Here is a 21,950-nt window from a genome sequence, read left to right as displayed (position 1 = left end):
CTATAAACATCATCAATAATTCTCGTTGGAATCATTCTATAAATTGCGTAAAAGAGGCAAATTTTAATCGCAGCCTCAACCACCTCAATTTGATGAGTATTTCCGAAGCAAGTTCCCGTTCCTCTTCCTGCTGCATCGCTCTGATTTGCATTAGCTGATTAGCAGAGTGACGGTAGAATTAGCACGTTTCATCCGTATTTTGTTCTCTCGTGTCCCTATGAAGAAAAGAAATACATATGTTAATGATATTAAATATGCAATAAATTATGTATGTTCACCTTAAGTTTTTTACGGTCGATGATGTGTTGAAGAAAGATTCCAATCTTAGCGACAAACTCGCCGTTACCTTCAATCCCATAGCTTGGATGGTTTTTGGTAAACAAGTATTACGAGTCTGGGATCATGCCAGCTGTAAAGTCAAGGAAAAAGGTCAATAGTGTTGTAATGTATAGAATATAACTGATGTTTATCCTTGGCCGGAATATGAAAATAGTTTCCCGTCCGAGGTGACTGATGTAATGATGTAAAAAAACGAATACTTATCTCCGATTGGTTTATGATGAATTATTGTACTGCATATAATTTTAAGGCCAACTAAAAAAGAAAAAAATGGTATTAGGTCAATTATGTTAATATGGATCAAAATTTCTTGTGATATCTTCCCCGCCGAAAATATGAAAACAAATTCTCGGGGGAGATGAATACATAATTGAATTCAATAAAAACAAAGTGCTTACCTCCGAATCGCTTCGTCTCCAAAAGACAAAAGACAAAGTGCGCACATCACAGTTGTTAGGTATGACAATAAAAACAAACTTACTAATGGTATGAAGTAAAATATACGAATTCCTGGTAGGAACATTCATTGCGTCTGACATCTTTTTTACGCAATTTTAGTAATATTTACAAAAAATGTGTATATTTTACCAATGTTTTTGCTACTAAAGATTTGGTAGCTGCTTTTACTAAACTATTTCTCTAGTGTAGACTCATCTTGACGGGAAGTATGGAGAAAATTGGAGATAGAAGGAGAAGCCGTAAATAGTGGTGAGAACCAGAATTGATTGAGAAAGAGCTGTGATAAACTCTACAATTGGCGACGAGGATGGGATAGATAACCGAAGTAAGTTCCATTACTTTGAATAATTGATATTGTTTGTGTTGTAGATACCCGTTTGTAATAGATGAAAATTCCTAGAATTGCATGTAGAAGAAGGACACAAAATGGTGGAACTCAATGACGGTGAAAGAAAATAGATGAAAAGCGAGAATGACCATTGAAAATTACGATTGAAAGTTACGACCGTTGGCGACTAATATTTTGGAATTGGTATTTGGAATTTTGTTTTACTTTTTTGTTATTGTGCCCATTGAAGGTAAAGCGCGACTGAAACCCCTGGGAAAAGGAACGGTTACTTCGGAAAAGCTAGAATAAACTCGAACTTTACGGAGAGAAAAATGAAAAACAACTTTTATTCTACACGTTTCGATAATGACAGTTCGTTTGGTGGAAAAAATATCAAGATGTATATATTACAAGGTTTGGCTGTTACTCTGCTGCAGGGGTGTGCGAGGGGTGCATCCATGGTGGTCATTACACTCATACACTCCTTGATGACCACTGACTAAACCAACAGTCCGATCCGTCCGACAAACTTTCTATGCATCAACGGTCCCAATGGTTTAGTCAATGCATCCGCAATCATTTCGCTTGAGGGACAGTAGGTCAACACGGCGACTTTTCGTTCGCACAGCTCCCGGATGAAATGGCCTTTCGTATCGATGTGCTTTACTCTGCCACTCGAACGTTCCGCTTTGGCAAAGCACAAGCAACCTTGGTTGTCCTCGAAGAGAGTCGTTGCCCTGTCCTGAGGTTCGCCCAAGTCCTTGAGCAATCGCCTGATCCACATGACTTCTTGGCACGCTACGGTCAGCGCGTTGTATTCAGCCTCCAGTGACGAAAGTGCGACTGAGTCTTGACCTTTGCTGATCCTGGAAATAGGTCCTCCACCGAAGAAAATTACGATCCCCGATGTAGACCTTCTTGTTCGCAGATCACCTGCCCAGTCCGAGTCCGAATACCCGGTTAACTTCCAGGCTTCGCCCGGTCCGAACTTCAGCTTCAGATGCTTTGTGGTATTGAGGTACTGGAGAACCCGCTTGCAAGTTGCCCAGTCGCTATTGTTGTTTGTTTGTTTGTTTGTTTGTTTATTGTCTAGTAGCGTAAGATATGAATCTTATGAATAATTTGCTACCTCCGGTTTTAAAATTGGCACAGACATAATTATAATCTATCCTATTCTTTACTATCGTTATAATAAAATTCAATTTACTCGATTCCAAAAATTTACTCTCCACTCTTGAAGATTGCTTCCGAAGGGGAACGCTTCACAGCGGGGGGTAATGAGTTCCAGTTTACCACACCTCGAACGAACAATGAATTAGCATAGCATGCGGTGTTGTTGGCAGGTATTACCAGGTTCTGCAAGCGGCGTCCACGAGTTTTGATAAGTTTCCGATAAAGTATGCCAGGAGACTTTGTCTTCAATAGATTCCATAAAAAAACACAGGATCGGTGCGCGTAAAAGTTTTGTAAAGAGCACCCAATGAGGTGCTGTTGCAGGTGACTCACGTGATCAAGGCGGTTCAGCCCATATACATATCTCACACAGCAGTTTAATGCGACACGCAGCCGGTTGAAAGATGTTGCGCTGGGGCGGACGTGGAGGACGTCGCCAAACAAAAAATGCGGCAGGATCAGTGATTTAAACAGTTTCAGTCTGGTGGCGGTCGGGGCAGTGCGGGTACAGCAGTAAAGCATTCGAAGACTAGCATAGATCTTTCCACATTGTTGAATTATGAGTTCGTCCCATTGGAGATCATGTTGGAAGATAAATCCTAGGTTGTTGACACTTTCCGACAATTCTATACTCTGCCCGTCCAGTTTTAGTTCAGATTCTGGGGAAATAAAGCTTCCAGCTCTACGACGTCGGCTTGTTATGAAAAGTGCTTTGCTCTTAGCAGGATTCACTTGGAGTTCATTCCGTCGCGACCAATTCGAAACCCGTTCAAGATCAGCATTCATCATCCTGATTAAATCCCGAGTACATGGACCAAGCCTACCAACGTATAGTTGTACATCGTCGGCGTAAATCTGGATGGAACAGTATGTAAGCACCGTCGGTAGGTCGTTGATATGGCAGCAGAAAAGCAGAGGACCGAGAACTGAGCCCTGAGGTACTCCTGACGACACTTCGACACTGCTTGAACAGCGGTCACCACAAAAAACTGTCTGTCTTCTCCCACGCAGGTACGATTCCAACAGGTTTACGGCAGTAGAAGAGAAGTTAAACTGAGAAGCTAATTTGCCAAGCAATTTGCTATGTGGAATAGTATCGAAAGCCTTGGAAAAGTCGAGCAGTAATAGTATGCCAGCACCTTTTTTATCAACAATGGTTCCTAAATCGTCGTACACTCGAAGAACTGCGGTTTTGATGCTCTGTCCTTTACGAAAACCGGCCTGACAGTCAGTTAGTAAATCATTTTCCTCTATATAGCTGGTCATTTGGTGTTTGAGGAGCTTCTCGAAAGCCTTTGACAATGCACAAAGGATGCTAATAGGTCGTAGATTGAAGATATCGTTCAAATGCGCTTTTTTCTTCAGTGGCAAAACCTTCGCATGTTTCCAGGGATAAGGGAAGGTGGAACTACTGATAAACATGTTAAATAAATGCGTAATTTGTTGCACAACTAATGGTAGTATGATCTTGAAGAAGTTAATCGGTAAACCGTCCATTCCCACGGCGTTCGATTTGATGTCCCAGATGGCATTCACGACTTCCCAGTAGCGCACAGGTCGAAATGAGAAACTGTACAACGATGGTGGTGCTAGTCTCAAAGGTACAGCTTCTCGATGAGTATTTCTCGTAAAATTTGCAGCGAATGTACGATTTACATCATCTGGATCAAACGCACAAGGTCGCGACTGTTTATCTTTGCCTACTCCAAGACTCTTTACCCGCTGCCATAAGGTTTTCGAAGGTATTCTGCTGTCTAAAAAACGATTTAGGTACTGTCGTTTAGCTTGAGTTATTTTCGCGTTGGCGCGATTCCTCAATATCTTGTACCTCTGCCGCCTGACGTCCTTCAAATGTGAAGGTGCTTGCAACCAATCTTTGTACGCCAAGTCACGCTCAAGCAGGAACTGATGAACACTATCAGTGAACCATGGATTGTACTGTCGACGACTGGCAGTGACACGTAGAGGAATACACACATCGTGTACTCTTTTGATGTGAGCGTTGAAGAATTCCATGGAATCGGATGGACATTCCATCGCGTAGAATTGGTTCCAGGGGATGGACAGAATTTCGTGTTCCAAAACATGCGCATTAAAATTTGCGTAGTCTCGATAAGTACGTGGAGTGGAAGGCCGTAAGACGTCGAAGTCATCTGACGCATAAATTAAATCGTGCTGAGAAAGCCCGGGAAAGCTGACCTGTCCAAATCGCAAAACCTTTTCGTTGTTGTTGGTTAGGAAGAGATCAAGCTGTGAGCACCCTCCACCATGAAAGAACGTTGGTTCGTCGCTCACGGATGACAGAGAAAAAGTACGGAGCGTTGATTCGAATAACGTACGTTTGTTACTAGATCGCATCAAGTCAGTATTAAAATCTCCCAGTAGAAAAATGTTTTCATAGCATGCGGCGTAATTGGCCAACTTCTCCGCCAAAAAAGACGAGCAGTCGTTTTCCGGAGGATTGTAGATGACCATAATCAAGATTCTGATACCTTCTACTCGAAATTCCAACGCCAGACATTCAGTCTTGTCCGTCGAATCTTCTGTGAGAGTCGTGCCGAAAACCCTAGAACAGTTTAAATGATCCCTATAGTAAACTGCAATGCCTCCGCCGCGCTTATATATTCTGTCATTCCTCACGACGGTGTAACCAGAGACGCTGATAATACGATCGCTGATCTTATGACTTAGCCATGATTCCGTGAAACACGCAATTTCGACTTTTGAGTTCAGCAAAAAGTTTCGAATCTCATCAAGCTTACTGCAATTACGCGCGCAAAGACTTTGGGAATTTCCATGGCAAATATTCAGCTTCCCAGAAAGTAGAGCAGCATTCAGCACCGCCCCCGGAATGTTCGTGTAGGTGTGGTTGTGTGACGATAGCATTATGTGTAGTAAGGGAAGCAATTTTTCGAGGGCTGCATAATTACGGAGGAGCGGAAAACAAATATTTTTAACATACAATATTTAAATCAAGTCACAGTAAAATAAACTACTACATATCAACATTACTTCAAAAGTGTACGAGAAAACACAGAATTACTAACAGATTTACAAACAATTATCCAGTTCATTCTCCGACCGTATAGCTATGGGTGGTCCGCCAACTGCAACCTTCACATAGACGATTCCTTCCTTGGTGAAAACCGATGCCAATTTGCCCGCCTTCTTCTTATGTAATGCAGCCGATTTAAGCTTACGCGCTTCGATGGAGAGGTTCTCGTTAACATACACGCGCCGATCAGAATCCAGTCCAATATGCCGTAGTGTAAGATCTCGTTTCCGCAAATATGCACTGTAAAACGCATCTCGCGTAGCCTTCAATGCAAACTCCGCAACAATGAGGCCGTCACCGTCCAAATTTCCGCCAGATTTCATGCGCCTAGTTTGCGCCATCAAGGTGGTCGTGTCGTTCATCGCTAAGTGTTTTCCCATTTCCATGAACATCGATTGTAAATTTTCGCCGTTCCTGAAAGGGATGCCGCTTATGATGAGTTCGTTGCGGTTTTGCATAACTCCGACTGTCTGGAACATATCATCCACCCTCGAATTCAGCAAATCAAGAGCAGTGTCGTGGTGTTGGAATTTTGCAGCACATTCTTCTTTCACCGATTTAATTTCATTCTTTAGTTCTGTTTTAACGGAGTCAATTTTACAGTTTACGTTTAGTATTTCAGTTCGTACCGTGTCGATAAGCTGTTTCGTTTCAGAGAATTGCTGCATCATCGTCCGTAACATTTCTTCCATCGTGGTCGGATGGTCATTCTTATCATGTTCGGCCGAAAACATCTTAAAACAGTTATTGTCATCAGTTCGCAGTCGCTTGTTTGTTAATATTGTATTTTTGCTGGCTTCAGCTGCAGGCGGAGTACGTTGAGTGCTCATAGTGTGTCAAAAAGGAACGGAAAAAAAAAAGAAACAACACTGGTTGGATGCGTGTGTGTTTGGTTCAATGGGAATCGAGTGTTGATGACTATCTAGCGACACAATAGCAGTATACAACACACAATCGGCAGATGCAAATTCTGGTTCGATAATAAATAGCCAACTAAATATCGTATGAACTGGATAACACGTACATATGTAATTCGGACACACAGGATCGCGATGTACTGGTCAACGATGATTTAAAACGGGTGAAACAACACTTTTGGAGTAATTTAATACGCGGCTGTTATCGACACATACCGGTCTTTTGTTTGTGTTTTGTTTGTGTTGTATATGCTCTTCCTGAGCCTACACACTTTCTCCTCCTGTCCGCTAACCGCAAAGCCCGGTATCGTTAGCACTCTCATACACTGTTTCTTCACCTTCTTCGTGCTCTTCTTCTTCTTGCTGTTGTTCTTCTTGCACTTCTTCTTCTACAGCTTCCACCTGATCTTCTCAGCTTCGATTCATCATCGCCTCGCACTCACTTTCAGCTTCCTCCTCCTCCGGAACATCCGGAACTGCCGCTTCTGGCGTTGCACGTCCTTGGCATCGGTCTGCTCGGAGCCATTTCCTAGCTCGATAAAGCGGGCGTCGCGGCTGATGACAATCCTGTCCGTTTCTCGATCGATGAAGCGGTATCCCTTGTGCTGATCCGAGTAGCCAACAAATACGAGCTTTTTCGCCTTGAGATCAAACTTCTTCCTTCTGACATCCGGAATGTGAACATACGTGTCACATCCGAACACTCGGAAGCGCGTCATGTCTGGCTTCATTCAGGTCCACATCTCATACGGCGTCCGTTCAACCGCTCGGGAAGGCATCCGGTTCTGAATGTAGGTCGCAGTCAAAACAGCTTCTCCCCAGTAGCACTTTGGCAAACTTGCGTCAAGAAGCATGCAATTTGCCATCTCTTGGAGAGAGCGGTTCTTACGTTCCGCTACTCCGTTTTGTTGGGGTGAGTAGGGAACCGTGAACTGCGCTTCAATGCCCTTTTCTTTGTAGAAATTCCGTAGCTCGTGACCGGTATATTCTCCCCTACCATCCGATCTGATGATTCGAGGCTTCCGACCGAAAGTGTTTTCAGTCCACCGGACGTATTCTTTAATTTTGTCCGCTGCTTCGGCCTTCGTCTTACGGAGAAATACTACGCAGAATCGACTGAAGTCATCGATGACCGTCATCAGATATCTGTTGCCGCTCGGCGTCTGGTGATCCATGGGTCCGCAGAGATCAGTATGAATCAGGTCCAGAGGCTGCTTCGATTTGCGATCGGTCACCGCCGGGAAAGGGCTCCTGGAAAGCTTCCCTTTCAGGCAGCACTCACAGACGATTCTCTGACCACAATCCTTAATCTCCAAACCGCTCACCAAATCTTTCGACCTGATGACGCTGGTGGCACTAGGGTCTCGATGCCCGAATCTCCTATGTCAGGTGTGCTGACACTGGTTGTTATGTTCTCCGGCCTCAACACTTTGCACTGTTCGCCCTGCTTCAGCTTTTACTGATTGCCAATAGATTCGCCCACAGCAACGACGACACCCTCTGCATTTCGGATTTCACAGCCCTTCACTCCTAAAGTCACTGCAAACCTTTTTAGCGCCAGCTTACAGACCGAAATCAGGCCTCCTTCCAAAGACGGGACGTACAGAACATTATCCAGCCTGATAGCAACTCGATTGCCATCTCCGTTGACGCCAAATACGACCCCGCTGCCACACCCAGCCGACTTCGTTACGGTGCCGTCGGCCAATGTCACATCGACTACAATCTCCCGTTTAAAATCATTAAAAAACTTACGCTCATTCGTCATGTGACAGGTGCAGCCACTGTCCACAATCCAGGCGTCCGGAATCACTCCTCCGGCTAGGAAGCATATTGCACCGTAGACGACATCCGTGCTGGTCGATGGTTGTTCCTCTGGCGTCGGCTTGGCTTGAATCTGCTTCGCTTGCTGCTCACCGGATTTCAAAGGGGGCTGGCTCGGTTTCTCCTCCTTCTTGGCAGCAAGGAACTTCCGGCAATTCTTCTGCAGGTGCCCCGGCATTTGACAGAAGAAGCACTTCCTCTTGTCGGTCTTCACTTTTGCGATCATCTTCAGGGCACGCTCCTCCTTACCTGCGCTTCCCTGTTGGCTCTGCCGCTTCTGGCATTCGTCCCGCAAACGAGCAATGACCAGATCCATCGTCAGATCCTCTTGGGGACGCTTTTCCAAAGAGGTGACGAAACTATCGAAGGACGGCGGCAAACTTCTGAGCATCATTATAATCCGGAGCAGTTCGCTCAATTCCACACCAGCGTTCTCGAGACGCTCGTAGAGGCTCTCGATAAATTCGATGTGCTGTTCCACGTCGCCTCCTTCGCACAGGTTTATAGCACACAGTTCCTTCAGGAGCAGCGCCTGATTGCTGATAGTGGCTTTCTGGTGGTACGTCTTTAGAGATGTGGAACAATCTATCCCGGGCCGACTTCGCTTTCTTGACAAACCGGAGTTGGCTGTCTTCCACGAACAGAGAGATGGTCGTACAAGCCTTCCGGTCATCCTTCTTCCATTGCTCCAGAATAATGTTCCCGTCGACCTCTTCCGGCTTCGTCTCATCAATCACGTGCCAGATTTCGTCACGTTCTAGCATCGTCGTCATGCGATACTTCCGCGTAACGTAATTGCTGCTGTTCAGCTTCGCGAAGATCACTCGCATACCGTCCGTCATTTTCTCTCACACCGCTCGAACGACTCGGAACAAAAAACACGATTCTTCCGGAAAACAGCTTCTCTTCACTGCAAATTCCATACTTCCCGGTTCCGGGCCCACAACCTGAAGGCAAAGCGCGACTGAAAACCCTGGGAAAAGGAACGGTTACTTCGGAAAAGCTAGAATAAACTCGAACTTTACGGAGAGAAAAATGAAAAACATCTTTTATTCTACACATTTCGATAATGACAGTTCGTTTGGTGGAAAAAATATCAAGATGTATATACACTGAGAGAAATAATTAGTAAATATAACGAATTTTTTGGTAAATACTACCACTCTATAGTTATTTTCGACCGTACTAATAAACACATATGTCAAGCAGAACCATGATTCGGAAGCCCAATATCGGCTACATTTTCTCGCCGAAAATGCACGTATCAGAATTATATCCTTATTATACCACTGTATTGTCTTATGGGAACAATGAAAATGGTTAATACGCGCTTTTCTCACCAGTTTTCAGATATGACAATATCCAAGTTTACTAATGTTATCGAGTAAAATATACTAATCTCTGGTAGGGATGCGGGTTTGTTGACAATATGTACAAAAAAATTGTACATTCTACTAATTTTGCATTACCAAATGTATTTGGTAGTTTTCGACCAAGGATTTTTCTAAGTGTATTACAAGGTTTGGCTGTTAGGCCATCTACACATTGGGCAACCGCAACCCGATCTTTGTTGGCGATGTCAATCAGATCTCCAACTCAGCTCTGCACATTGAGGCAACTCAAACGTAATGAATTCGTTAAGTTTTCATCTGTCAACTGCGTAATCGCTGGCAGAGATGTCATTTCTTCAAATACCAAAATAAATCATATGAAGAGCGAATTATCTAACTCTAGCGAAAAGAGGAAAACAAAAGTACTCAATTTATGCAAACGACATCAAATTGAAAATGTGCGCAATATTTGTAAGCTACATACAATGAAATCAAAACGAGCAGTTTTATAATACACTATATGTACCCTCAACTGCATGAAACAGATAACCAGCACCATTAAATTTTTTTTGATTGCATGAAAAAGAAAAGAAAATATGACGCGCTGCCATTCGACAGTAGACTTTATTTAGGTTCCGCATCAATCCAAAACAATTGAAAAAATGGATCATTCTAGTAAACATATTTATGTCCAATATTCCGTCGGCCACGAGTTCGAATTTCTGCTAAATTCTGGCAGTAATGCTGAATTGTTCTCTACTGTTCCGTTATGATTCTGGCAATGTTTAAAGCAACATCAATTCAAGCATCACTCGGATTGTACTCAGTGGTCATTCCATTCTCTCTCTATTTCTGAGTATTAATTATTTATAACGTAACCGGCTCGCACGAATCCTTGACCACAATATGAACAAGTGTGAAGAGTCACTGCGTCTAGCTCCGGAGTACGTGTCACATTGGGAATGTATGTCTGCTTGAAATAATGTGTCTCCCCACTGGTACCGGACCAACATATATCGTGCCAAGAACCTGATTGTACTCTTCCGATTCGGCTGATCCTACATAGACTGTTTATGAGTAGTAGCAGCTCCCCAAAATACAGGCCTGGTACACACGATTACATAATCGAGACGGCTGCCTGCTGGAGAATAATGAACTGCAAGGTCTACATCAGCTGATCATATACAGCAGGAATTGTGTATCCCACATGTGCGATAGGAGAACGGAAAAAACAATGTGATTTGCCGTTCTCTCCTTCTGGGATCTCATCACGAACGAAGCGGTCACGTTGGTGAATTATTCATCACTTCATCGTAGATTGGAGATCGTGAAATATGACACAGAGTAGGATCAACATCAACAACAACGCACAACAAAAATTGTAAATAGCGGAGCGAAAGTAGTCCGAGATGGTCCGCCAGTGGTGACATTTAATTTAATAGATGTAATTTGTGAGGTGAAATACCTGTAACTGTAAATATAATGTAAAATCTAAACGTTGTGATATGTAAATATAAATTGAGTTTTTACATGTGAATTGTAATTAATGTGAAATGGAATTACACGGATGTGATATGTTTGTTTGTGAAGGAATGTCGGTAGCATATGTGATTGCACTTTGAGTGTTTACGCATTTGGATTGTCGTCGAAATTTGAGTGGATGTGTACTTTTTGTTTTCGCCGACGGTAGCGGAGTTTGTGTCTTATGTGGGGGAAAGGAAATTTTCCCTTCGATGTTGGGGCCTGGAAATGAAGCTATCGGAGTTTGAGAATTTGACGGCTCAATTTGGCTCCCCAACATAGGTCATTCTCCATTCGAAATCCTCTTTCAGTTTGTTCCACCTGATACAATATAAACCATATATAAAATTATATATAAAAATAAAAAATGCTTACGTTTCGTTCGTATTATTATAAACTGGGCAAATCTTGAAAACACTGTTTGTTATTACTACTGACAAACATTGAAACTCAACGAACGCAGAATTAAAAATTTCAACAGAAATTGAACGAAAAAGTTGCCAACATATATCGCGCGTGACTCGACATGCTAGGTTGAATCGAAAAAGTTGGTCCGACCTAATAGCTGATTTACACATTAACCAGTAATTGGCGCCAGTTACTTGAACGTCAACGGTACGCCATATTTAGATCACCAGTTGACTGGTGCTGTGCGTTCATACACATTTTCAGCAACTGGACACCTTGGCTGTCACTTTATCCTCGATGACGAATGACAGTGTCGACGTCTGGTGGCGATAACCATTTTGGGAGGCAAATTAATCTTTATCGGTTTTGTAGGCCCGGAGGCAGTTTTAAATTGTCAAAATTTGAATGAAAAATTTTACTTCTTGTTAATTTACTAATTAAAACACGTCGTACTGAACCTTCATCAGCTGTTTTTATATAAATTTCCTGATATTTCCATGATTTCATTGTCTATTATTATTTTCGCTTCACAAATCGAACACATGAAGCACAATGCCGTCAACGCGAATGAAGATTCTTCCATGTATACGTTGAGGGAATTGAATTTGATGTTCCTTGTACCATCGAATCATCCAGTGTTGGCAAATGTACAAATTTTTCCGGAAAGGTATATTTTTTCAGTTTTGTTTGTTTTGTTCTGTACGGTAAGAACACAGATTTTTCTCATAAAGCACCGATAGGAACTGTATTTAAACGGTTTTATTTAGCTTACCCTGTAATTTGTATGTTTGTATGTTTGTACGTTTATATGTTTGCAACATGTTTGTCTATAGCGCTTTACCACATGAATAGAAATTTGAGCCCCTTCCTGTTGACCGATTGATCTGAAATTTGGAACACACCTTTATCTCTGCAGTCATTATAAAACTGGGTATTTCATTATTTGAAAATTCCAAGATGGCTGCCGCTACAAAATGGTTGATTACATATTTTCCCAAACTCCTTCAATATGGGTATTAAATGAAAGGGCTTGGCTAGTAGAACACAATTATTCATGAGGAATGCAAATCCAAAATGCCATTTTCTAGCGGCGGCCAAATCAAATTTTCCATGAACATGGAATACGCAGTTTTATAATGACAGTAGAATTAAAGGTATGTTTCGATGTTTGTTGGGATTTTTCATGATCTACTGTGTTCTACCAGTCGAGTACCTTCATTTGATACCCATATTGATGGGCTTTGAAAAAACATGGCGCCATTTTATGATGGCGGTCATTTTGGATTTATATTTTTCATAATTTTCCATAAATTTCTGAAAATATGTAATCCGCCATTTTGTAGTGGCCGCCATTTTAGATTTGTGGTGGCGGCCATTTTGGATTTGCATTTCTCTTGATTAACTGTGTTCTACTAGTCAAGCCCTTTCGTTTGATACCCATATTGATAGGGTTTTGAGAAAATATGTGATCCGCCATTTTATGGTGGCGACCATTTTGGATTTGCATTTCTCATGAAAAACTGTGTTCTACTAGTCAAGCCCTTTCTTTTGATACCAATATTGACCGGGTTTTGAGAAAATATGTGAACCACCGTTTTGTTGAGGCGATTTTGGATTTGCATTCCTCATGCATAACTGTGTTCTACTAGTCAAGCCCTTTGATTTGATACCCATGTTTTTTGGGCTTTGAGAAAATATGTAATCCGCCATTTTGTAGCAGCCTCCATCTTGGATTTTTTAAATAATGAAATACCCAGTTTTATAATGACTGCAGAGATAAACGTGTGTTCCAAATTTCATACCAATCGGTCAACAGGAAGAGATAAATTTCTTTTAATGCGGTAAAGCGCTACAAACAAACATGTTACAAACATACAAACATACAAATTACAGAGCAAGCCAAATAACACCGTTTTATAATTGTCTTCACCATAGCCGAAAAAGATTTTTCCCCTTCCAGTACAAATAAATATGTGGCAACACTGAAACTACCTGGCATTTCGATTTCACACAAATGTATAATATGACGCACTGTTTGGAAGCAATTGTCATTTATCTATTGGCGCCAGTATCTAGAAAATTTTCTATTCGCTGGCGTGGCCAATTACTTGTGCGATACTTGCGCAAGTTACTGGAGCCGGGTGTTTACATGGCTCTAATAACTAGACTCTAGTGATTGGATTCTTCTACTAGCGCGTTGACTGGCACCGTCTAAATCAGCCTTAAGTTGCCAGTTGCCTAGTGTGTATGCTCCCATTTGATTACACATGCTCTAAACTTTTTTGACATATTAGTTAAGTTGCTTTCCAACTTATGGGCACCTTACACGATCAACCGGATTGACAATAAGTGTCTTCAATATCGTGACAGCTAGGCTTTCAACATCTGATCTAACCTCAATCAATATTTTTCCACCTTACACGGTCAATATCGCCCTCAACCCGAGACAACGAAAATATCCGCGATGGCTAGTGGCGACATTCGAGTTTGGGATCCAAACTATTCTCTATCAGATTAGAAGGCTAAAAGGTAATTTTCAATTGGTAAAATTTGAATGAAAATATCTACTTGGTAATATTTAATAAGTTGAAGCGCGTAGTCCTAACCTTAACTTAACCTACTTCCTCTGAATTTTCAGATATTCCTACTAAACAGTATTATTATAATATAACGTCAATTTCAGACATAATTTTTGTATGGGATTTTCTCACCACTTGCAGAAAAAAAAGTGATTTGCATTCACATAGAATACTAATTTGATTCGTAAAAGTTAATTTTCATTCATAATTTACACTTTAGAATTCGGTTTTTCTTCTCAAAAATACATCATAATACTCGTTTCACAAATACAGACTGTTCCTTTCAGTTTCAGAGATGCCAGATTATTTTAGTTTGCGAAAATATATGCAAGTTATTTTATCTGCAAGCAAATGTTTATATTCCATAAATGAGACTATGACAGTAGAACCCCGATTATCCGCGAGCGGGTGATCCGCCCTGCGGATTATTCGTGACTGCGAGTTCCATAGTAAATCAATAGGCCTTTCCGGAATTTGTTAGTGAGTGGTAGGCCCATGCTCTTTTGTTGTGGTCATGGCTTTTACATTATTTAGCCACTGGTGTACACGACCTTATAGATGGATAGTTGATTGATTTTTGTATTGATAGAACATAGTTTTTATGTTGAAACATCTCTTTTCGTGTTTGCATTTTTTTGTCCTTTAATGGGTCATCGCGATATTCGTTAATCGCGGTGAGTTTGCCCGACTATTCCGCGGATAATCGGGATTCTACTGTAGCTTGAATTAACACATGATGTTTTTTCATCTGTGATTTCCCCAGATCTTCTCATTCTCCAAATTTTATAGCGGAGTGTGAAGAAGCACACAACCCGCTCACTAGCGCAAAGAATGACCGAGTTCAACGTTATAAAATTCCTAAAACGTTGTTAAGTTTCATCCACTCTCTCACCATCACATTGTCAGTTTACTTACTAAGTTTTGATTTGTATCGTGAAAAGTACCGTATTTTGCTATTCAAAGTATCGGTTTTCCAAACCAAAAGCTTCCATTTATGATACCTACAATTTCAGTAGTTTATAAATTTTAATTGCAATCGCAAAAAAGACTAACAAAAATTAAATGTGCGCTTGCATATCTGGCAACTCAGTCTGGAAGTCCGTGAGGTAAAACGTCAACATCATGCATCTATATGAAATGTCACGATATTGATGCTCGAAAATCAGAAAATCCGGATTTCTGCGTCGTCGGCCATGTTCAGCTGTCATTATGCTCTCAAATGTCATCATATTGTCAATAAAGTTGACCGTGTAAGGTCCGCTTTAGGTTGCCTAGTGTGTAAACGGCCTTAGGGCGATTACACATTATCCGGTTTCTGCCGAACCGGTTTCAAAAAGCGCCGCTGGGTTTGGACGGATAACCGGATAACAATGTGAAAGAGACCTCGCGCTATACAAAACCGTACATCTTTCACATACACATACATGCATTTGTTTATACAGTGGTTTGACAGGTGAACATTGCTGCAAATATTTCTGCTACATACAACTGATTGCTGTTAGGTGGCTGGCTCAATTCGACAGCCCACAATTTCCAGCTGCCAACATTGTATGGGGAAATTATTTTCCCCACCACAAGTTGCTATCGGCGAACAAAAACTCGAACTGCACTCCACGCAATGTCGACAGTAAATACAAAACGGCGGAACAACCGGCACAAACATCAAAGAATCCTTCTCTTCATTCAAAATACAGTTCTGGTAGAACTACATATATTCACATGAAAACACTAGGTATATAAAACTTATATTCATAATGTACAGTTTCACAACATTACAACTTGTATTCATTTAACAAAACATCCGATAAAATATTTAATTTATTGTTGATTCCATAGTGAACGATTCGGACGTATCTGCTCGGCAGAATAATAAAATCATTTCCGCTTACGCTTTGCTGATCGCATATCTGTGCGATGTTCTCGATCGCTATCGGCAGCGGTGAACTCCCCAATTCCCTTGCGCATCTTTCGCTTCCCGATCGCATATGAGTGAGCGAAGATCAAGCATCTGTACCTTGTTCTTATTACCTGTGGTACAGCTGCACCGAGCTGATCGAACCCGTGTTTTCTGAATTCCCACCATTGTTTGTGAGCACCCTCTCATGATGTGCCTTTTGGGGATGGGTCATGAACAGATTGCATATGAAAAATCTTGAAACCACAGCTGCTGCTGCAACCACGAGCCTGCTCAAATTTGCGTTTTTTGGAAAGTACATATGAATGTCGAAGTTTGGCACGGCCAAAGTGAGTGCAGGCCTCGCAGGCGCACATCAGGACGGTGTTTTTACCGATAAGTGCCGTCAGAGCGGTCAAAGGTGTAATAAACCTTTCCGCCCCATTTCAAAATACGTTCGCAAACCTTCCAAACCAAACCACTTCCTGTGATCATCTTGAAATTTGCGTACGAAAGGATGTGTACCCATCCATTTATTCTAGAGTGTTTTTTTTTGTTTCAGCATTGTAGTAATATTGCTTTGCGATTAAAATTACATCATACATTTCTTTCAAACGCTATTCATCGCTGCTTCCGCGGATCCTCGTCCAGAAACGCGCTCAGCCGCAATTTCTCGAGGACGTATTCCTGGGGCAGAAGCAGCTTCTCGAGCGCATTTTGCATCAACGCATAGCGGATGACCAATAGCTGGGTGATTGCGTTCTGACAGAGTCGATGCTTCAGCGTCGGGCAGGGAAACATCTTGATCACCGAGCACAGATCGGACAGTTTGGTCTTGAATTCCTCGAGCCAAGCTTTAACCACCTCTTCGTCGATCGCGTTCCGGGTCAGGTTGAACTGTATGAAATACCGAATAAGAATATTAGAAGAGAAACTATTTTGGTGTGTTCAAGTTAACAAACACTCACCTTCATATTCAGCTGGATGAAGTCGCTCGAAATCTGCCCCTTGATGGAACAGTTGAAAATTTGTTTGACATTCTAGAACTCGTTCAGTATCGAATTTAAATGATGGAAGTTTTCTGTGAGCAAAACAAAAACAGAAGTTAATCAATGAATTATGAATAATTTGTCGCTGACATTACCCACCGTTGAACACAATCCATGGCAAAACACTCCATGATGACCTCGTGCGCCTGTGACCATTGCTTCGCTTTGAGCAGAAATTTGCATCACTTCACTTGTTCTACAGCAGCGAAATAAAGCGAAATATAATTTTCGGCATCCATATCACTTGCAACTTTTGAAATGATTTCAAAATAAACAAACGTCAATAGCACACACATACTAATACATGGGACGAAAAATTGTCTGAATCGTACTAATACTAACAGACATGACAAACAACTGTCAATTCGCGTTGATGGTATTTAGTTTCGTGTTTTGCTTTTGGGAAGTGACAGTAAAAATAAATTTTTAGGTGCAATTAACACATATACAAAATAAAAATTATGAATGAAAATAAACATTTTTTGTAATAAATATATTTTATGTAATATAGCAATACGTTCTTTTACAAGTAGTGAAAAAACTCTGAACAAGAATTGTGTTTGATAGTGATTTCATATTATAATTATAAGTTTTGGTGAAAACATCAAGAACGTTATACAAACATAATTAAGTAAGAATCAGTTCCACGCGTTTTGAGTAATCAAATAATTTGAAGTGAAAATTTTCATTCAAAGCTTGAACAACTTAAAACTGTCTTATGGTCTGAGAATGTTATAGAGAATGATTTGCTTTCCCAAACTGATGTCTCCACCAGATGTCGATACAATACTACTGTCATCGCGTATAATGCTTATCCGGTCACCGGACATTGCAGTCGCAGTAGACCGCTGCATCACGGCGCCGTAAAGAGGTTGGTACGGTCGAAATTTGCCATTTGGGTTTCAGACCGGTCCGGTGGAAACTGGATAATGTATAATCGGCCTAAGGACGATTACACATTATCCGGTTTCTGCAGCCGTCTACTGCGACTGCAATGTCCGGTGATCGGACAAGCATTATATGCGATGACAGTAGTATTGTGTCGACATCTGGTGGAGAAGTCAGTTTGGGAAAGCAAATCATTCTCTATAACTTTCTCAGACCATTAGTTGTTCAAACTTTGAATGAAAATTTTTACTTCATATTATGTGACTGCTCAAATAACGTAGAACTGACTCTTACTTAATTTTTTTTGTATAACTTTCCTGATGTTTTCACCAAAACCAAATCATTATAATACGAAATCATTATCAAACACGATTCTTGTTCAGGATTTGTCCACTACTTGCGGAAGAACGTATTGCTCTATTATATAAAAACATATTTGTTAAAAAAATGTTTATTTTCATTCATAATTTTTATTTTGTATACGAGTTTACTGCACCTGAAAATCCATAATCATTATCATTTCCCAAAAGCTGAGCACGAAGCTCCGTACCATCAACGAGAATTGACAGTTGTTTGTCATGTGTTGTCATGTGTTAGTATGAGTACAATTCAGGAAATTTATCGTCCCATGGATTAATATGTGTGAGCTATTGACGTTTGTTTGTTGTTTTTGAAATCAATTCAGAAGTCGGATGTGATATGGATGCCGAAATTTTGCTTCTTTATTTCGCTGCTGTGGAACAAATTCAAGGATGCAAGTTTCTGCTCAAAGTGAAGCAATGGTCACAGGCGTACGAGGTTATCATGGAACATATTGTCACGGACTGTGTTATCAACGGTGGGTGATGTCTTTCGATATATTGATCGAGTTATTTAATTAACTTCTGCTTTTGCTTTGTTCACAGTCAACTTCCCTTATTTGGAATAACTACTGAACGAGTTCAAGGATGTCAAAAAAATCTCCAAAAAGTTCATCAAAGGGCAGATTTTGAGCGACTTTATCGAGCTAAATGTGAAGGTTAGTTTTTGTTAATTTGACACACCAAAAATAGCTCTCTCTCCTAATACACAGTTTGACCTGCTCGGGATGCTCTCGACGACGAGGTGGCCGAGGCTCTGTTCGAAGAACTCAAGCCCAAACTATCCGATCTGTGCTCCGTGATCAAGAAGTTTCCCTGTCCGACGCCGAAGCATCGGCTCTGTCAGAGCGAAACCACCCAGCGGTTGGCATGTCTCATTCGGCATTCTCCGCTCAGGATCTGCGTATTAACAGCTGTGTGTTCATGCGAAATGCGCTCGAAAAGCAGCCTTTTCCCCGGGAGTATGTGCTCGAGGAATTGCTGCTTATGCTAAGCGCGTTTCTGGACGAGGATTCAACGAGTATCAATGAGATAGTGTTTGAAGGCAAATTTTAATGTTATTTTTAGTTTAGTTTAGATTATTACTGCAATAGGGAAATAAAAAGACACTCAAGAATGAACACACATTCTCTTGTAGGCAAAAAAAAAACTATTGAAAAAATATATGGCAACAGAGCGTGTGAAATGAATCATGATATTTATGTATGTTTGGAAATAAAATAATTTGGCATATAGTATAGTGCAACTGGACTAGAGTTAGTTTTTATAATGCTGTTTACGACAACCAAGTTTTTCTGTTAAGTAGGTTTTTTATATTTGTTTATCATTGCAAATTTACATCCCGCGGAAAGATTAGACCTTATTCACAAAAAAGATATTGTTTCGTGAACACGCCCGGTATATGGTTGAATTTCTCCAAGAATGCCATAAAAAATGTCGGGAAGTCTGCACGGAATTATTATGGTGATAAAACGGTTTACTGCTTTCTCGTTAGCACCGCCAGAGACCTTGTCGTGTAGGCAGTTCCCTTGTACCCCTAGTACATACTCTGCGCCCAATATGATCCCTGAGCTTCCAAATCTTATTCTTGGACAAATCTTTTTCCATCAATCCTCCTAAAACAGTTGTATATTCAGCACAAACAAAAATCAAAATCGAAAACAGCTTGCATGTAGCAAGAATATTTGTAGCAATGTTTACCTGTCAATCCATTGTATAGCTAAATGCACATATGTGTATGTGAGAGTGTAGCGCGAGGTCTCTTTCACCTTGTTATCCGGTTATCCGTCCCAACCCAGCGGCGCTTTTTGAAACCGGTCCGGCAGAAACCGGATAATGTGTAATCGTCCTTACGCCGGAGACCGAGATTTTGAGCGTTAATAGCTCTTAAACAACTAAACGAAATGGTATGATAAACACTTCATTCGAAAGATAAAATGTCTACGCGTCATATACTTGTTACTTTTTCATCCAAAAATTGTTTCAATAGTCTTAAAACTGCTTTCAAAACAGGCTATTGAAATCACCAATCGGTATATAAGCGAGCGCCGCTCGTAAACCCATTAATTTATTTTGTTTTTTTTTCCAAAATATATATTTTTATAAAGGCTCATATGGCGTTAGCCTCACGGGGCCGGGAGTTCAATACAATTTTTCTTATTATCTATGTTAGTAATATGTAACCGATTACTCGCGGTTGGCTCGAGGTTAGTATTACAAGTGTTTTCGTAATTCGGATGTTGCTGTCTCCAATGCTCTGTACGTGTGCCCGACACGGGATACTTCCTATTGGGATGCAGCTGACCATTAATCAGCAACGCCCCCCTAGTCTGTACCTCATATCTAGCGTGGTGCGTCTTTCTCGACTCGAGGAATCCAGGATAGAATGGTCACTAGCCGGCGCAATCATCAGTTCGTGTAGAGTTGTCATGAGCGGTACAACCTTTGGCTCTTGTTGAATCATCAGTGGACTGCACAACCTTTGGCCCGTGTGTCTGTAAAGAGTGTGTGTATGTATTGCCGCGACTAAGTAAAAGTTTATCGATCGGATAGGAGGGATATGAAACAGGGACACAACGAAGGAAACATCATTAAACGTTGACATCGGCGTTTCTGAGGAACAGGTATAGATGAAGCAGAAGATCAGGATCACGGCTACCTAAGATATCCCGGACGGGGATATCCGATTGTCTGCCTTTTGCTCTCAGTGCTCTAGAGAGCTGAGAGCGAGCAGCATGGAACCGGATACACGACCAGACAATATGCTCGATGTCGTGGTAGCCATCGCCACAATCACATAGATTGTTTGCTGCGAGTCCAATGCGATAGAGATGCGCGTTTAGGTTGTAGTGATTGGACATAAGCCGAGATATCACGCGAATGAAATCACGACCTACATTCAATCCCTTGAACCATGCCCTCGTCGAGACCTTAGGGATAATCGTGTGTAACCAACGACCGAACTCATCTCCACTCCACATGCGCTGCCAACTTACGAGCGTATACTGACGAGGAATGTGGAAAAATTCATTATAAGCAATTTGCCTTTCAAAAAGAGTGCCTTCTAAAGCGCCCACCCCTTAGCTAGCGAGTCCGCTTTCTCATTCCCCGGAATCGAGCAATGAGAGGGAACCCATGCTAAGGTAATCTTGAATAATTTTTCGACCAAAACACTCAATAGTTGTCTTATTCTTGTTAGGAAATAAGATGAGCGTTTATCAACCTTCATTGAGCGGATTGCCTCTAATGAGCTGAGACTGTCTGAAAAAATAAAATAGTGGTCGATGGGCAATGTTTCAATGATCCCCAGTGCGTAGTATATCGCACCCAGTTCAGCAACATACACGGAACAAGGATCTTTGAGTTTGAAAGAGGCACTGGAATTTTCATTGAAGATGCCAAAGCCAGTGGACCCGTTTATGAATGAACCGTCAGTAAAGAACATTTTATCAGATCTAACTATGCCCCCATATTCTGCCGAAAATATCGGCGGAATAGAATCTGAGCGTAGATGATCTGGGATTCCATGGATTTTTTGTCGCATGGACAGATCAAAAATGACAGAGGAATTGCAAAAGTATGGGAAGCAAACTTGGTTGGAGATGCCTGGTGAAGGGTGCACGTCGTGGGTAAGGTACTCATGGTATAAAGACATAAAACTTGACTGAGGAGTCAGTTGTAGTAGATTTTCGAAGTTATCAATCACCAATGGATTCATGATCTTGCAACGGATGAGAAATCTGTAGGATAATTCTGTGAACCGAAGAGTAAGCGGGGGTACTCCTGCCAAAACTTCGAGACTCATCGTATGTGTCGAATGCAAACA

The 21,950-nt window shown here is 41.4% G+C and overlaps 1 protein-coding gene and 2 long non-coding RNA genes across 6 annotated transcripts; 1 reads left to right on the top strand and 2 right to left on the bottom strand.

The window, feature by feature from the left end:
• Positions 1-10,021: 10,021 nt before the first annotated feature.
• On the bottom strand, positions 10,022-11,967 carry LOC129777639 (uncharacterized). Of its 2 annotated transcripts, XR_008743274.1 has the most exons (3): positions 11,323-11,967; positions 10,957-11,268; positions 10,022-10,897 (listed from the first exon to the last, which is right to left on the bottom strand). It is a non-coding gene; the product is annotated as an uncharacterized LOC129777639 (long non-coding RNA). The 2 variants fall into 2 exon arrangements; XR_008743273.1 differs by having other exon boundaries at positions 10,022-11,268.
• Positions 11,968-16,186: 4,219 nt separating this feature from the next.
• Positions 16,187-17,155, bottom strand: LOC129778210 (nuclear pore complex protein Nup98-Nup96-like). 2 transcript variants are annotated; one of them, XM_055784955.1, is made up of 3 exons: positions 16,973-17,155; positions 16,797-16,909; positions 16,187-16,725 (listed from the first exon to the last, which is right to left on the bottom strand). In XM_055784955.1, exons 2-3 carry the CDS (start codon positions 16,800-16,802, stop codon positions 16,450-16,452), a joined length of 282 nt encoding a protein of 93 aa, XP_055640930.1. In that variant the 5' UTR covers positions 16,803-16,909; positions 16,973-17,155; the 3' UTR covers positions 16,187-16,449. The 2 variants fall into 2 exon arrangements, with proteins under 2 accessions (XP_055640930.1, XP_055640929.1); XM_055784954.1 differs by having other exon boundaries at positions 16,977-17,155.
• Positions 17,156-17,988: 833 nt separating this feature from the next.
• Positions 17,989-19,370, top strand: LOC129778559 (uncharacterized). 2 transcript variants are annotated; one of them, XR_008743456.1, is made up of 4 exons: positions 17,989-18,357; positions 18,451-18,603; positions 18,671-18,783; positions 18,838-19,370. It is a non-coding gene; the product is annotated as an uncharacterized LOC129778559 (long non-coding RNA). The 2 variants fall into 2 exon arrangements; XR_008743455.1 differs by lacking the exon at positions 17,989-18,357 and having other exon boundaries at positions 18,370-18,603.
• The last annotated feature ends 2,580 nt before the right edge of the window (positions 19,371-21,950 follow it).

Source organism: Toxorhynchites rutilus, chromosome 3 (genome assembly GCF_029784135.1).
Source record: "Toxorhynchites rutilus septentrionalis strain SRP chromosome 3, ASM2978413v1, whole genome shotgun sequence".
Lineage (NCBI taxonomy): Eukaryota > Metazoa > Arthropoda > Insecta > Diptera > Culicidae > Toxorhynchites > Toxorhynchites rutilus.
The sequence above is the reverse complement of the archived record's forward strand: the minus strand, read 5'-3'. Positions and strand labels throughout refer to the sequence as shown.